Source organism: Stegostoma tigrinum, chromosome 5 (assembly GCF_030684315.1).
Source record: "Stegostoma tigrinum isolate sSteTig4 chromosome 5, sSteTig4.hap1, whole genome shotgun sequence".
In the NCBI taxonomy this organism is placed as follows: Eukaryota; Metazoa; Chordata; class Chondrichthyes; order Orectolobiformes; family Stegostomatidae; genus Stegostoma; species Stegostoma tigrinum.
This window is the reverse complement of record NC_081358.1, coordinates 91,147,809-91,164,683: the sequence shown is the minus strand read 5'-3', so window position 1 is coordinate 91,164,683 and position 16,875 is coordinate 91,147,809. Positions and strand designations below refer to the sequence as shown.

At 42.4% G+C, this 16,875-nt stretch overlaps 1 protein-coding gene across 1 annotated transcript in view; it reads left to right on the top strand.

The window, feature by feature from the left end:
- Positions 1–7,948: 7,948 nt before the first annotated feature.
- Positions 7,949–16,875, top strand: part of LOC125452001 (GTP-binding protein GEM) — a 31,505-nt gene continuing 22,578 nt past the window's right edge. Inside the window, exons 1-4 of the mRNA XM_048529850.2 lie at positions 7,949–7,965; positions 8,361–8,456; positions 8,774–8,982; positions 9,742–10,083. Of these exons, the coding sequence (XP_048385807.1) occupies positions 9,762–10,083 (322 nt within the window). The 5' untranslated portion in view covers positions 7,949–7,965; positions 8,361–8,456; positions 8,774–8,982; positions 9,742–9,761. The remainder of the gene's footprint in view (positions 7,966–8,360; positions 8,457–8,773; positions 8,983–9,741; positions 10,084–16,875) is intronic.

Here is a 16,875-nt window from a genome sequence, read left to right as displayed (position 1 = left end):
TACAGGCTTCTGTGTAGTTCTTTCAGTGGTGATGAGAGAAAACAATATTTGGCTGAGGAAAATTTCATTGCAACAGTCGTCTTTGAGTTGTAGTAAGCATTTCTGGCATCTTGCCTTTATTTTGGAAGCTTGACCCATTTGATCCCGCTGTCAAAGTCTGGGCCCAGTATGTGGAAAGAATATTTTATTTTTTCTGGATGAATGACATTGGGGCAGATGAAAAGCAATGAGTAATCCTTCTGACTGCTTACAGACTTGCAGCATTTTTAGGTTCCTAATAACTGACTTTCCCTGAGGCATCCGATACAAAAACCTTTCAAGAATTGACGGATTTAGTTAAGGAGTATTATGACCCCAAGCCTTCTCTAATTCTGAGATGCTATTGGTTTTATTTGGCAGGTCAAGGACCAGAGAAAACTGTATCAGGATTTTTGACAATGTTAAGACAATTGGCAGAGGCATGTGATTTTGGATCAGCCATGAACGAGATACACTTGGCCCTCATTTCAATCACTACATTTCTCCCCACCAAAGCCCAGGGATGTAGGCCTGTTTTGTGTTTGGTTTGTGTTTTTTTTTGTAGCTTCTCCTGGGACGGTTTTGTCTCCGGTCTGGTTCCTCTGACTCTGACTTGGACTCAAGCAGTACATACTGGATAGTAGCCTGTCTCTTGAGTCGAAGCATCTCTGGAGGGTTTCCTCCGCTTCTTTACGCATTAATGCAATGGAGGCTGCATGCATCCCAGACTCAAAGGTTTCTTTGATGTTAGATGGAGGGGGAGAACTCATGGTTTTTGTCAGCCTTTCTGGCTGTTCTGAGGGGCCATGTATGTTTTGCTCCTGCCTCATTTGCAAGGCAGCAGCTTTCTGGTAATCCACATGTTTATTCAGGACTACCTCACCTACCTGAACTTTGTGTGTCATGGGATCTGACCTCACCTTGTACCCACGCAAAGCCATTTCTGTGGTTCTGGCACCAGACTTCATCCCCTGAAGTAACCATTGGCATTCCCACTGCTATTTCAATTGCGCTTTGAAAGTTTTCTCAGATAATAATTCGCAGTGTGGTTTTAGCACACATTTGCTGAAATCAGGCTTTGATACAGACTTTGTAACTTGTTATTTACTGGGATTGTTTCTGCAAATATATTTTAAAATATGACATTTTGGATCTTACTTTTTTGAGGTTGTGAAGAATGGCTTTTTTAGGAAATGGGATGCTAAGATCAGAAGAACATATGGCAAAGGAGCAGAAATAGACTAAACAACCCACTGAATCCATCCCACCATTCAATGAGATTGAGGCTGATCTGATAATCCTCGATTTGACTTTCCTACATTTTCCCCATAATCCTTGAATGCCTTACTATCTCAGTCTTGAATATTGTTATTGACCTAGCTCTCTGCAGTGAAGAGTTTCACAGATTCATCCTCAGAGAAAAATTACTCCTCTTCATTTCTGTTTTAAATGGGTGGTCTCAAACTCTCAGATTATGTTATCTGGTCCTAGACACACTCAAGGGGAAACTATCTCTCTGCATCTTCCCTGCCAAACACCCTAAGAATCTTGTGTTTTTCAGTAAGGTTTCCTCTCAATCTTCTAAACTCCAACCTTTTCCACATTTCCTCGTAAGAACATCTCGTCATACATCGGATTGGCCTCCAGATTGCCTCCAATGTCGATTATATATTTCCTTAGTTAAAGGGAGCAGTATTCCAGTGATAAATGCCAGGCATTGACGACCTCTGATAAGAGACAATCTAATCACTGCCCCTTGATGTTCAATGCCATTACCATCGCTGAATTCCCCACTATCAACACTTTGGGGTTTATCATTGACCAGAAACTGAACTAGACTTGCCATATAAATACAGTAGCTATAAGATCAGTCAAAGGCTTGGAATGCTGCAGCAAGTAACTCACACCTGACTCCTTAAAACCACCAGCTACAAGAGACAAGTCAAGAGTGTGACAGAATACTCCCTGTTGCCTGGGTCAGTGCAACTCCAACAACTCTCAAAAAACTTGACACCATCTAGGACAAAATTGCCCACTTGATTCACACACATCCTCAAGCATTCAGTCACTCCACCACAGGTGCTCAACAGCAGCAGCAGTATCTACAAGGTGCAGTGTAGATATTTGTGAGAAATCCTTAGACAAGCACTTTCTGTCTCTGAGATTACCCACTTTACTGAAATGTTAAGCAGCAGAGTGAAGACTCTACATCCTACTGTTCATGGAGGTATTCTGACGTGGGTGACCAATTTCAGGACAAGAGCACCAAATACATGGAAATGCCACCACCTGCAAGTGCCCCTCCAAGCCGCTCACTGCCCTGACTTGGAAATATATTGCCATTCCCTCACTGTCGCTGGGTCAAAATCCTGGAATCCCCTGACTAAAGCATTGTTCCTCCAGTCAAAGAACCTGGATTGCAGCAGTTCAGGAAGACAGCTCACCACCACCTTCTCAAGGTCAGCTAGGTACACCAACCTTGGTGGACACCAACCTAGACAGCAATGTCCACATCCTACAAGTGAATTTAAAAAAATTTAAAAATTTATCAATCACTTTCTTGGAGATACTAGGTGACCTAGCCCCAAAAGCCTTTTGAGGTAGGAAACTGCATAGGTTGACCCTTTTCTGGGTAAAGAATTTTTTTTTAATCTCAGTCTTAAATGACCTACTCCATATTCTGAGACTGTGACCCCTCAATTCAAGCTCATCAGCCAGTGGAAGCATCTTCCCTACATCAAATCTGTCTAACCCTGCTGGAATTTTATATATTTCAGTCAGATCCCTCTCATTTTCCTGAACTGCAGGCCATACAGGCCCAGTTGAACCAGTATCTCATACAGTTCTCAATTTAATCTGGTCTGTATTCCTCAGCCAGGCTTCATTGCTTTCTCAAGCTGAGTAAGTTTCAGATATGCTTTTCATCTCCTAATATCTGAAATATCATAAAAGTGTGAATTAAAACAGGAGGAACAGATTTCTTGATGCTGATTTAATTGTCTGGTTTTGATTTATTTGGTAAAGCACTAATTTTAGTGCTGACTTATTTTGTTCCATTATGGGTCTCCTGGCATTATCTCAACCTGGGGCTAGGTGATCATGGCAGACATTTTCAGTCCTTCTTTATTTTAAAAAAATCTTAGTCCATGAAAGTTCTCAGGTATAACAATCAGATACTGGAAGTTAAAAATCAATAGTCTGTATGTTATAATCATGGTAAATAGTGTCCAACTGCTGATCTGGTTAAGGTCGACTATTATAATGTACGTAAGAGATTATAAATGGGCTTTTGCACTACACAATATGTTAACAATGGACACATCATGTGTATACCTTAGAAATATTTTTAAATATAAATTGCTATAACAGTAATATACGTTCAGATAAAATAAACTTTGTTTTTCATTTCTGTTGACAGTGGCATGTGCATTAGTGTGATTACAAATAGTAATACATGATATGTGTGAAATAGTGTGTGGGCATCAAGGAGCCTCAGCAAAATTGAAGTCAATGGAAATCAACCAAATTACCCCACTGTGTGGAATCATACCTTACACAAAGGAAAATCGTCTCAGTCCTAGCATTTTGCCTCCAGTTCTCAGGGGTGTATCCTGGTCCCAAACAGTGGATATTGCTTTACTGATGATGTTCTCACTATCGTAAGGTCAGAAGTGCAGATATTCAGCTATCAGTGCATTGTGTTTGGCACCCTAATATTTCACATAGTTAAGGGCTCCATGTCTGTGTTCTTAAAAATATTGTTCTGTCATGAGATGAGAGTATTGCTTGCTAGGCCAGCATTTATTGCCCAGCTCTAAATGGCCTTGAGAAGAAGATGCCGAGTTGCTTTGTTCAATCTGTGTAGTGTTTGAGGAGTAGGGACACTCACGGTGATATTAGCAATGGAATCTAGAAGAAGTGATATACTTACAAGTCAGAGTCGTGTGCGGCTTGAAATGGAACTTACTGGTGGGTCATGTATCTATGCATCTGATGCTCTTATCCTTCTAGATGATAGAAATTAGTTTAGAAGATGCATTAAAGAAACCTAGATGAATTTCTGCAGCACATCTTGTGGACAGTGCATACTGCTGCCATAATACACCAACCATGGAGGGAGTGAATGTTGAAATGATGTCAGATTTCTTGAGTGTTGTTAGAGCTGCACTGTCATTGACAAATGGAAGATATTCCCTTGCACTCTTGGCTTGTGCTTTGTAGATGATGAGCAGGCTTTGGGAATGAGTTACTTGCCACAGCAGTCCTAGCCTCTGACCTGCTTTTGTTGCTGCAATACTAATAAGGCTGTCCAGTTCAGCTTCTGGTCAATGTTAGCCACTAAATTAGTAATAGTGTTGGGATTCAGTGGTGCTAATACCAGTGAACGTCAAGGGCAGATGGTCATTATCTGGTGTTTTTGTGGTAGAAATGTTAGTTGCTGTTTAATCAGCCCAAGCCTGAATGTTGTCCTGGTTTTGCGATGTTTGGACATTGACTGCATCAGTATCTGAATAGTTGTGAATGCTGGTAAATATTGTACAGTTACCAACAATAAGCCAACTTCTGACCTTATAATGGAGGGGAGACAATTGATGAAGCAGCTGAAGATGTTTGGACTTAGGACGCTACCCTGAAGCATTCCTGCAGTCATGTCTTGACACTGAGGTGATTGACTTCCAACAATCGGAACCATCCACCTTTATACCACCAGACCACGTATGGTAGGGAGATTTCTCCTGATTTCTATTGCATTTGGTTTTGCTTGGGCATTTCAATGCTACATTCTGTTGTGACATCAAGAGTGGACACTCTTCCCTCATCATGTGTTCATTTCTTTTGTCCATGTTTGGGCTGTAAGGAGATGCAGGAACTGATTGACACTGGCAGAGTCCAAACTGAGCATCACTGAACAAGCTATTGTTCAGCACATCCTGCTTGTTAGCACTGCCATTGGCAATTTTCCAGACTTGAGCTGCACGTAACATTCATGCCATGCAGCTGACAGGCAATGACCATTTTCACCAAAAGAAAATAAACAATTTCTGCTTCATTTTTCACTGGCATTACCATCACTAAATTCTTTATCAACATCCAAGCAGTTAACTATTGACCAAGATTTGAATTTGGCCAGCCCTATAAATACAGTGGCTACAAGAGCAAGATGGACACTGGAATTCTGTAGTGAGTAATTCACCTCCGACTCCCTAAGATTCTGCAAGGCACAAATCAGGAGAGTGATGGGAAACGCTGTACTTGGCTTGGTGATTGCAACTCCAGCAACAACCAAATCTTTGACAGAATCTGGACAAAAATTATCTATCTAGACTTCCAAAAGGCCTTTGATACAGTGCCTCATGGGAGGCTGCTGAGCAAGGTGAGGGCCCATGGTGTTCGAGGTGAGCTACTGGCTTGGATTGCGGATCGGCTGTCTGACAGAAGGCAGAGATTTGGGATAAAAGGCTGTTTTTCGGAATGGCAACCGGTGACGAGTGGTGTCCCGCAGGGTTCAGTGTTGGGGCCACAGCTGTTCACCTTACATATTAATGATCTGGATGAAGGGACTGGGGGCATTCTGGCGAAGTTTGCCGATGATACGAAGATAGGTGGACAGGCAGGTAGTACTGAGGAGGTGGGGAAGCTGCAGAAAGATTTAGACAGTTTAGGACAGTGGTCCAGGAAATGGCTGATGAAATTCAATGTGAGTAAATGTGAGGTTTTGCACTTTGGAAAAAAGAATACAGGCATGGACTATTTTCTAAACAGTGAGAAAATTCACAAATCAGAAGTGCAAAGGGATCTGGAAATGTTGGTCCAGGATTCTCTAAAGGTTAACTTGCAGGTAGAGACCGTAATTAAGAAAGCGAATGTAATGTTGTTTATCTCAAGAGGGTTGGAATATAAAAGCAGCGATGTGCTTCTAAGGCTTTACAAGGCTCTGGCACTTCAGCCAGACAGTGGTGGGCTTGTGGAATTCATTGCCGCAGAGTGCAGTGGAGGCCGGGACATTGGATGCCTTCAAGGCAGAGATCGACAAATTCTTGATCTCAAAAGGAATCAAGGGCTATGGGGAGAGTGCAGGGAAGTGGTGTTGAAATGCCCATCAGCCATGATTTAAATGGTGGAGTGGACTTGATGGGCCGAATGGCCTTACTTCCACTTCTATGTTTTATGGTCTTAAAAACACACTCTATTTGAATGGTATCCCCTTACAGCAAAATAAACATTCAGTCAGCACACAGCAACTACAGTGTGGACCATGTACAAGATGCAGCAAAAGAACAAAGAGTCCTTCAACTCTGGTCTGGAAGAAAAAGAGAAGCAGACAATTGGAACACCACTGCCTACAAGCTCTGTAATGTGCAGGAGATTGGACTAAATATTAACCTTGCTGGAGAGCATGATCAAATACTAGCTCTGCTGCAGAGGACTTTAAAAACCTAGTTTACCAAAGAAGGCTGTGGGCATACACCACGAAACACTGGGTATGCTGGGCAGCCTGTCGAGGAGCTTGCATTTAACAGCTTGGAATATTGAGGAATTCCGCATCACCACGTGACTGGGTGTTGCATATCATTGAGGCTTATTTGCCAGAAGTGGAATGAGTCAGCTTTGTAAACAAGACAGCTGTGTCCAAGTTAATGAAGCCTCCCCGGGCAGGTTTCATGGCAGTTAGTCATGGATATCAGATGACTATAATATTTGGCTCTGAAAGTAGTGTTGACCGGTATTTCCAGAGTCCTACATGACCTCTGTGTTGTGTCACACGTATCCCAAGGCACTTTCAGAGAAAACTGTAGGAAAGACACCTGCTCTCCTCACTCAGGATGACAGCATGCATGCCTGGTCAATACTGCCCTTGTTAGGTGCCACATAGACAGCTGGAGTAAGCTGCACAGTAAAAGGCAAAATGCTGCAGTCAGCAAACAGGGCTTGAAGTCACCCACCATGTGACCTCACTGGAAGTTCCATCTTTTAATTCCCAAAAAGAATCAGTAGTAGCCCGTAGACTTACTCGGACACCAACACAGGTTTATTTTTTAGTAAAGACAATTCTAGATTGAGAGGAATGGCCGAAATTGTGAAATTTAGGGTTCCATGTCCAAATATTTTGGCTTTTTTATTTTTAGTTATTTTGATAATGTTAATTATAATTAAAACAGTCCATTAATGAATTTCAATTCAGTGCAAGTTCTGGAAGATATTGAACATTTTTTGATCACACATTGTCTTCTGGCATTGGTCGAAGATTAAATTTGACACTTTGTATTTCACTGACTTTATTTACAATTATTTCAAATTCGAGAATACCACAAAATATAAATTCTCACAAATGTTTTGCTATAAACGGACTCTACTACCTACAAAACAATTAAAATTGAACTCTACCATAACTATTACATTGCTGAGAATGCTTTGCTCTTTCGCCGTCTTGCACAAATGTACTTTTCCATGGATTAAAGTACCACTCAATGCCTCGCCCTAATTGGCCTTTCTTCTGTGAACGTAGAAGTCTATGTTCAACGTGGAGGGACCAATAATGGAAAGGAACCTGGTCCTGTCCTCCGCCAGGATTCGCATGTCCATGGATTAAAGGCAGGAACCTCAGCTCACCAATTCTTACAAGCATCAGATTGTTAAATCTGACCGTACAGCTCTCAACTTTATGTGTATTAATCCAGGTTCCTGCGGGATCAGCACGGGAGTCTATGGCGATACAATTTCCTATTAACAGAAAGGATAAAGATTTGGTTTTGTAGTAAGCGTTTGACGTTCTATTGACGCCTGTGGGGCGTTAAAAAAACGCTATGGGTTTGCTGATCAGAGATAACCTGAAGAAGTTACCCTCCTCCCTCCGGAGATGAAGGTCTAGGCCCGAAACGTCAGCCTTTGTGCTCCTGAGATGCTGCTTGGCCTGCTGTGTTCATCCAGCTCCACACTTTGCTATGGGTTTGCTTCCCAGTCGTTGTCTTTAAGCTGTTTTACATCTGGGTTTATACATTTCTAGATATGAAAGCTTTCGAAGAAAGATGTTTGATTTCGATTTCTAGTCTACACAACCACTGTATTTGTTCATTTAACACGAGTTTCGTTAAGTCTCAATTGTTGGTGAGCGTGGGGGGTGCATGTTGTTCAAACCGAGGGTTAACGTGAAATTTGGTTTCGTCAAAGCATAGAGCATATTTATAATTAGAAACACAAGTTAGATGTGGGTCTGCAATTTTCTGATCCCAGCTATTCCAGTCATTGCTAGCAGTGTCTTCCCAAACAAGTGTTTTAATGTAAATTTAAACAAGCTGTACTTGTGTAAAATAAGCATCTAACAAAGAGCCGATATCTTTCAGGAAGGCTGCCCGTTCAGCTACACAGCGCTTGCTGATTGGGAGGCAGGCTGCGCGCTGACCACGACTGCTGGTCAGGAAACCGCCTTGGAGACTGAGGTACAACTTTTGTAGACTTGTTCCGGACTTCATCAAAATCGTTGCTAACTACGTTGTCTAACTCCATCTGGCCACTTTCATCGTTAAACTGAACGTTTTGCTAAAATGTGCATTCATATCGTTTGAACGTTATAGGGTTATTTAAGGTTTAATCATACCACGAACTGCTTGCACCATTACTTTTTCTGTTCTGTTTCCATCGCACATCAGAACCATCTTACAACTTTTTCACATCCTTCTGAAAGGGGAGGGTGGGGGTATTGGACGAGGAGAAGGAGGAGACAATGGGATTTGTGGTCTGTTTTTAAAATCTCCAGAAGCTGTCAGGGGAGCTTTAGTGACATCACGGAAAAGCCCTGTTGTGATCTGATCTGCTTAATATAAACCAGAGGAGAGATCAGAAAGAATTAGAGCCAGAACGACAGCACCATCAGGGAGGATTACGTATAAATCAGCAGCTGCCCCCCAGACTTCGGCAACAAGAAGTAACCCAGAACGGCAGAGTGCACTGTAGAAATACTGCAAGGTAAATGTTTTACCCTCAAACTAGTGCCTTTATAATGTTCTTTGATTAGCTTTTTTCTTTAATAATGTATAACATATCTAAATGCAATTGTAAATCACTTAAGGGCTTTTTCTGTGAAGTTACGAATGTCGTTAAGTGCTGCCTTTCACCAATGCAGACAAGACTTAATATTTGTGAAATTTATAAACTTAAGGATATAAACTGTTTGCAAGATATTAGCGAGTCGTGAAAGACGGAGGTTTGGCTTTTCAGTGTTAGTCTCCTGACTTTTTATTCCCCAGTGGAGAAATGTTTTAGTTTTGACCTGTAGCAGTTAACGCTGTTTACCCAGAAGGCTAACCCCGGTGAATTTACTGAAACTTTCCTGAAGGCGTCCTGGAAAAAAAGTTTACGAACTGAGAACTTTAATCAGAGAGATCTGGAGAGAGGATAGCCAGTTCAATCAAATTGCAAATGTCATACTGGACTCGAAACGTGAATGCTGTTTCTTTCTCAACACAAAATCCTTGCTTAGTTTCTCCATCATTTTCTGCTTGTTCCCTGAGTAATTGGGTCTTTTTTTATTCCGTGGAGCCTGGGGTTTCCATTCTCGGTGTGTTAATGATAAATCCGCAGTGAAAAGAGCTCCTCAGTGAATTGTTAGTTGTCTGTCTCCCAGACACAACCGACTGCTTTTGTATCGTTCGCTCTGATCGGTAAAATTGAGCCGTTTATCTGTGGTCAGTGTATTAAATCGCTCTGATTTTTTTTTGTTGGCAGTGCTCGGTGTGGAGTGAATCATGACTTTAAACGACACCAGGCGGCGCAGTAGCTCGTCGCTGACGCCAGCGCCTGTGCAGCAGCGCTGGAGCATTCCAGCAGACGGCAAGCAGCTGTGGAGAGGGAGCACCCATGTGGTGCGATCGAAATCCTGCCTGAACCCTGGAGAACCCTGCAGGGGGAGCTGGTCCTCTGAGTCCTCCGACTCGGTCACCTCCACTGATTCCGGCAACAACCTGTACAGGGTGGTCTTAATCGGAGAAACAGGAGTCGGAAAGTCCACATTGACAAGTATATTTGCTGGATTGCAAAACAATCTGGAGAACTGGGGCATTTTAGGGGGTAAGAATTCTGATACTGTGCACCCTTCATCTTCGGTTAAAGAAATAATTTGCATTGGCTGTGAAACATTAAAGTGCAATGAAATAAGTCTAAATTATATTCGCTGTTGTAAAGTGGGAACACGCCACTTACGTTCAGTGCAGAGCGAAGTTCCACAGACTGCACTGAGATCAACCGACAGGCCTGTCAGGACTGTGGACCTTACATTTGATTAATTGACTGTGGGATAGTTTAGCTGTGTCAATGATATGCTGCTGTCCCTGCTCGGCATGTACCTTCACCAGGTTGACACCTCATTTTAGGTATGCCCTTCTGTTCTCTTCATTGAAACAGAGTGGATCTCCTGGCTTGGTGGTAATGTGAGATATGACTGTTCATGAGATTACAGACTTTGAATACAATTCTGCTGATGTTGATGGGCTTAACCACCTCACGGATGTCCAGTTATGATTTGCTAGGTTTGTTCGAAATTTATACCATTTAGCATGGTAATAGTTCAATGCAACATGATAGAGGGTATCCTAAATGTGAAGGTAGGACTTAGTCATTCCAACCAATACGACATGTGCAAATGCATCTACTGCAGATAAATTAGTGAGAATAAAGTCAAGAAAGCTTATTGCCCTTGTTGGTTCCTTCACTTCGTGCAGGCCCAGTTTAGCAGATATGACCTTTAGGACTTGGCCAGTTTAGTCCGCAAATGGTCTTAACAAGAAACTCCTGGCTGACATTAAAGTCCCCTACGCAGAATACATTCTGTACTCTTGCTGCCCTAAGTGCTTCCTCCAAGTGGTGTTCAACATAGAGAGTACTTACCTAAAAGCTGAGGGGGAGTGATAGATAGAAGCAGGCAGAAGGTTTCCTTGCACATGTGTGACCTGGTGCCTTGAGACTTCACGGTGGTCAGGGGTCATTGTATAGGACTCACAGGGCAGCTTCTTTCTACGTGTAACTATCGTGCTGCCACCTCTTATGAGTCTGACCTGCCAAAGGGAATGTAACCAGAGACAGTGATGGTGGTGTATGGGACATAGCCATTCTTATGGAATGATATCTGACAGACAGGGCCAGGTTTTTTTTTTAAACTTCCCTAGTCTGTGGATCAGCTCTCCCAGTTTTGGCATACACTCCTAGCTGCTATTAAGGCAGACTTTACAAGGTTGTCATTTGAGGTGAATTAGTCAATGCTAGGTGGCCCATGTATTATCATTCATTTTTTTCAGACTTTGTAACAGGTAGATATGACTGAGGGGCCTTCTAAGCTATTTCAATTAAAGTTAACCGCATCATTGTGGGTCTGGAGTCATGTGTAGATCAGACCAGGTGTGGATGGCACATCTTACTTCCCTAAAGAATATTCATGATGGGCTTTTATGATAATCAACAATTGTTTTATGGTCACTATTAACCTATTCAGATTTTATCAAGTAAAATTTCTCCATTGGCACCTACCGGGTAGCTGGCACAATTTCATGAAGGATTTTCTAGTTGGCCTCCAGATCCTTGCAGATGACACTCACCAGTTGGACTACTTGGTTGTCAGTGGCAGACACAGAGACTTGAAGTCCAGGTGCATCTAAAGGCAAAACTCTCTTGCCCGTGCAGAGGAGCTCTCTTCCCCTGCCTCTGATTTTGCCTTCCCATTAAAGAGCCCATTCACCTTACTTAATTTGACAGCAGGCCCAGTCTTTGGCCATTAATTAGCTGCCCAATTGAAAATCAAAAAAAAATGACTGTTTTCCACTCAACAGATGTATCTGATCCGCTTTTCAACCTGATGATGGGCTTCAGAAACTCTCAGGAAAAAATTCTGTCCAAAATATTATTTCATATCTGGACCTTACTTCCCATTATATTGTCAGATATTTCTGCCTCTAACAGGCCATGTTTGCTTTTATTGATCTCTTCCTTTTTAAGTAACTATAGAAAATTTGAAAATCTCTTTTTGTCTCTTACTTGTCTTCTCAATTCTTTCATTTTCTTTATCACTGTAATCCATTCTGAAATCTAAATTCTAAAACTCTCCAAACTATTGTGCTTACTTTTCTTTATGGCAACATTAACAATGTCTTAACAACATCTCTTAATTTTATTAACTTTAACTCTTTTTGTTAGCTACATTTGGGCCACAATTTTTGTGAAATATTTGTGGCTATGAGGAATGTATATTTCATGGAATCATAGAAACTATAATCTTGAAAATGTGGAAACAGGCCATTTGGCCCGTTGAGTCCACACTGACCATCTGAACAGCATCCCACCCAGACCCAGCCGCCTACCCTACCCCTGTACTGCTGCATTTCCCATGGAAGAAACCCAGCAGACAATGTGTAAACTCCACACAGACAATCACCCTTCAGTGGAATTGAGCCTGAGACCCTGGTGCTGTGAGGCAGCCGCGTTATTTATTTATTCTTTAAATGTGTACCATTATACCTTTTAACATAATTTCCCAATCAACCTAAGCAAAAATGATGGATACCGTCTCTAAGTTAAACCAAACTGCAAGTTAAACCAGCACCTCATTCACTGGCACAACATTCATTCTTTCAGTCCATGGGGCAGGCAATGGCTGCAATTTTCTGTTTACAGCGTGAGATCGTTAGAGCTTCTTTAGCAGTGCCTCCAAAACACTTACAGTACTGGTTTTGACATCTGTGCCCATTATTTTGTTGTCGCTGAATATAATCCCAGAAATCTCTACATATCAATATTGTGAAAAAAAATTACTGCGTGGAATTGTAGCAGCTTGTGAATAGGTTCGATCACCACATTCTCAAGGAGAATTAGGGGTGGCCACATGGTGCTGACCTTAACAATAATGCCAATTATCAATAATTAAACATTTAGACCTTCTTTCTGCCTCTGAAAAACCAGTAGTTTTTTTTTGCAAGACATTAGCACTATATCTGACAAATCTACAAGACATGTGAAAGTGTAGAAAATTCAAGCTTTCAAAGAAAATTGAATAGACTCTTGAGAGAAATGAACTTGCAGGATGAATAGTTAGTGCAGAGAAATTGGATTTGGTAGCTCAACAAAATGCTGACATGGACTCAGAGGGCTGAATGGCCTCCTCCTATGCCATCATGACATTTTTATATCCAACTAGCTCAAGGAGAACTTGCTATTGAATAAATAATCAGATCCATGAGTCTGTATTCCTATTGGGAGCTTCTTGCAATGTTATGGCCTCAGTCTGCGAGATCTGTATATAGGCGTAGCTGTTTTCTCAGCCGTCATTTTTCAGTGACAGTATACTATTATGGGATAACTTTTAAATCTGAGAGTTCAAAAATTCATTAATACAAATTCAGGAGGCTGAGATCAATATTCATATAGTTGTTTGTACTTATTTTAATCGTAGACTGTAACATTCTAACTAACACTTTAATCAATGTTTGAATGAACACATGTGAGTAAATTGACCACTTCGTTTAGTATAGTGTGTTTAAAAGCAACTTTTGAAAGCAGAGAGCATCTCTTAGTTTTTTTTTATTTGTGGGATATGGGTGTCGCTGGCTGGCCAGCATTTCTTGCTTATCCCTAATTGCCCTTGAGACGGTGGTGGTGAGCTGCCTTCTTGAGCCACTGCAGTCCACATACTGTGGGCTGACCCACAATGCTATTAGGGAGGAAATTCCAGGATTTTGACCCAGCGACAATAAAGGAATAGCAACATATTTCCAAGTCAGGATGGTGAGTGGCTTGGAAGGGAACTTGAAGCTGGTGGCGTTCCTGTACATTTGCTGCTTCTGACCTTCCAGATGGAAGTGGTCGTGGGTTTAGAAGGTACTGTCTGAGGATCTTTGAATCTCTGCAGTGAATTTTGTAGGTAGTGCAACTACTAAGGGTTGATGGTGGAATGAGTGGGTGCTAGTGGATGAAGTGCCAATCAAGTGGACTGCTTTGTCCTGGATATTTTGAGTGTTGTTGGGGCTACACTCATCCGGGGGAAAATGGGGGGTATTCCATCACATTCCTGAATTATGCCTTGTAGATGGTGGACTGGTTTTGAGTAGTCAAGAGGTGAGTTACTTGCTGCAGTATTCCTAGCTTCTGACCTGATCTCGTAGACACTCTGGTTATGTGGTGAGTTCAGTTGAGTTTCTCTTCAATAGTAACCCCCAAGATGTTGATAGTGGAGGATTCAGTGATGGTAACACCATTGAATGCCAAGGGTCAGTGGTTAGTTCGTCTCTTATTCATGATGGTTATAGTCTGCCATTTATGTGACATGAATGTTACTTGCCACTTGTCAGCCCAAGCCTGGATATTGTCCAGATCTTGCGGCATTTGAACATGGACTGCTTCAGTATCTAAGGAGTCGCGAATGTTGTGGAACATTGTGCAATCATGAGCTAACATCCCCACTTCTGGCCTTTTGATGGAGGGAAGGCCATTAATGAAGCAACTGAATGTTGTTGGGCCTAGGGCAGTACCCTGAGGGCCTCATGCAGAGATGCCCTGGAGCTGAGATGATTGACCTCCAACAGCCATGGCCATCTTCCTACGTGTCAGGCATGAATTCAACCACTGGAGAGTTTGCCCCCTGATACCCATTGATTTCAGTTTTGCTGAGCTGTCACTTACTCCTCACCACTGAAATTCAGCTCATTTGTCCATGTTTGAACCAAGGCTGTAACGAGGTAGGAACTGAGTGGTCTTGGTCAAACCCATACTAGGGCTCACTGAGCAGGTTATTGCTGAGCAGGTGCTGCTTGATAGCACTGTTGATGATATCTTCTATCACTTCCCTGATGATTGAGAGTGGACTGATGGGCAGTAATTGGCCAGTTTTTGGATTTGTGCTGCTTCTTATGTTCAGGATATACTTGGGCAATTTTTTGCATTGCCGGATAGATACCAGTGTTCTAACTGTACTCGAACAGTTTGGCTTAGGGGAGTAGCAAGTTCCGGAGCACAAGTCTTCAGTACTATTTGCCAGAATGTTGTCAGGTCCTGTAGCCTTTGCAATACCCAGTCTTTCCAACCGTTTCTTGATATGCCCCTTGAATTGATTTGGCTGGAGACTGGTATCTGTAATGCTGGGGATCACTGGAGGAGACCAAGATGGATTATCAGCACTTGTGGCTGAAGATTGCTGCAAAAGCTTCAGCCTAATCTTTTGTACTGATATGCTGGGCTCTTCTGTCATTGAGGATGGGTATACTTGTGGAGCTGCCTCTTCCAGTGAGTTGTTTAATCGTTCACCAGCACTTGGAACTGGATGTGGCAGGACTGCAGAGCTAAGATCTGTTGTTGTTGGGATCACTTAGCTCTGTCTATCACATGCTGCTTCTGCTGTTTGGCATGCTCGTAGTCCTGTTTGCTGGCTTCAACAGATTGACACCTCAACTTCAGGTGCTGCTCCTAGCATACCCTCCTGCACTCTCCAGGTTGATCACCTGGCTTGATGGTAATGGTTGAGTGCGGGATATGCCAGGCCTTGAGATTACAGACTGTGCTGGAGTATAATTCTGCCGCTGTTGATGGCCTGCAGTGTCTCCTGGATACTCAGCCTTGAGTTGCTAGATCTGTGGGTAGTCTGTCCCATTTAGCATGGTGATAGTGCCACACAACGCAATGAAGTTTATTCTTAATGTGAAGGCGGGACTTAGTCTCCACAAGGGCTGTGCATGGTCACTTTTACCGGTACTGTAATGGACAGACACAACTGCACCTAGCAGATTGGTAAGGATGAGGTCAAGTATGTTTTTCCCTCTGTTGTAACTAACATATTTTGCAATTGAAAACTGAAAATAACTAGATATTTTTAAATCAACTTGTTCACACGTGTTATAGTGCCAGAAGATTGGAAAGAGGCAAACGCCATTCCCTTGTTCAAAAAAGGGAACAGGGATACCCTCGGAAATTACAGACCAGTTAGTCTTACGTCTGTGGTGGGCAAATTATTGGAATGGGCTCTGAGAGACAGGATTTATGATCACTTGGAAAGGCACAGTTTGATTTGTGATGGGCAGCATGGATTTGTGAGGGGTAGATCATGCCTCGCAAACGTTATTGAATTCTTTGAAGAGGTGACCAAAGTTGGATGAAGGTGGAGCAGTGGATGTGGTATACGTAGACTTAAGTAAGGCGTTTGATAAGGTTCCCCATGGTAGAGTCATGCAGAAGTTAAGGAGGCATGGGATAGGGGGAAATGTGGCAGATTGGATTCAGAATTGGCTGACCCTTAGAAGATAAAGGGTAGTAGTAGATGGAAAATATTCAACATGGTGCTCAGTTATGAATGGTGTACGACAAGGATCTGTTCTAGGTCCTTTTTCTATTTGTAATTTTTGTAAATGATTTGGATGAAGGAGTGGAAGGGTGGATTAGCAAGTTCGTGGATGATATGAAGGTGGGTCACGTTATGAACAGTGCGTGAGGGCTGTTCTAGGTTACAAAGGGACTTTAATAGAATGCAGAGCTGGGCTGAAAAGTAGCAGATGGAATTTAACCCTGAAAAGTGTGAGGTGATTAATTTTGGAAGGACAAACTTGAAAGCAGAATACAGGGTTACCGGAAAGATTCTTGGCATTGTGGAGGAGCAGAGGGATCTTGGGGTTCACATCCACAGTTCCCTGAAAGCTGCCACCCAGGTGGATAGAGTTGTTAAGAAAGTGTGTGGTGTGTTAGCTTTCACTAATAGAGGGATTGAGTTCAAGAGCCGTGATGTTATGCTCCAGCTATACAAAAGCCTGGTTCGGCCACATCTGGAGTATTGTGTCCAGTTCTGGTCACTTCATTACAGGAAAGATGTGGAAGCGTTAGAAAAGGTGCAGAGGA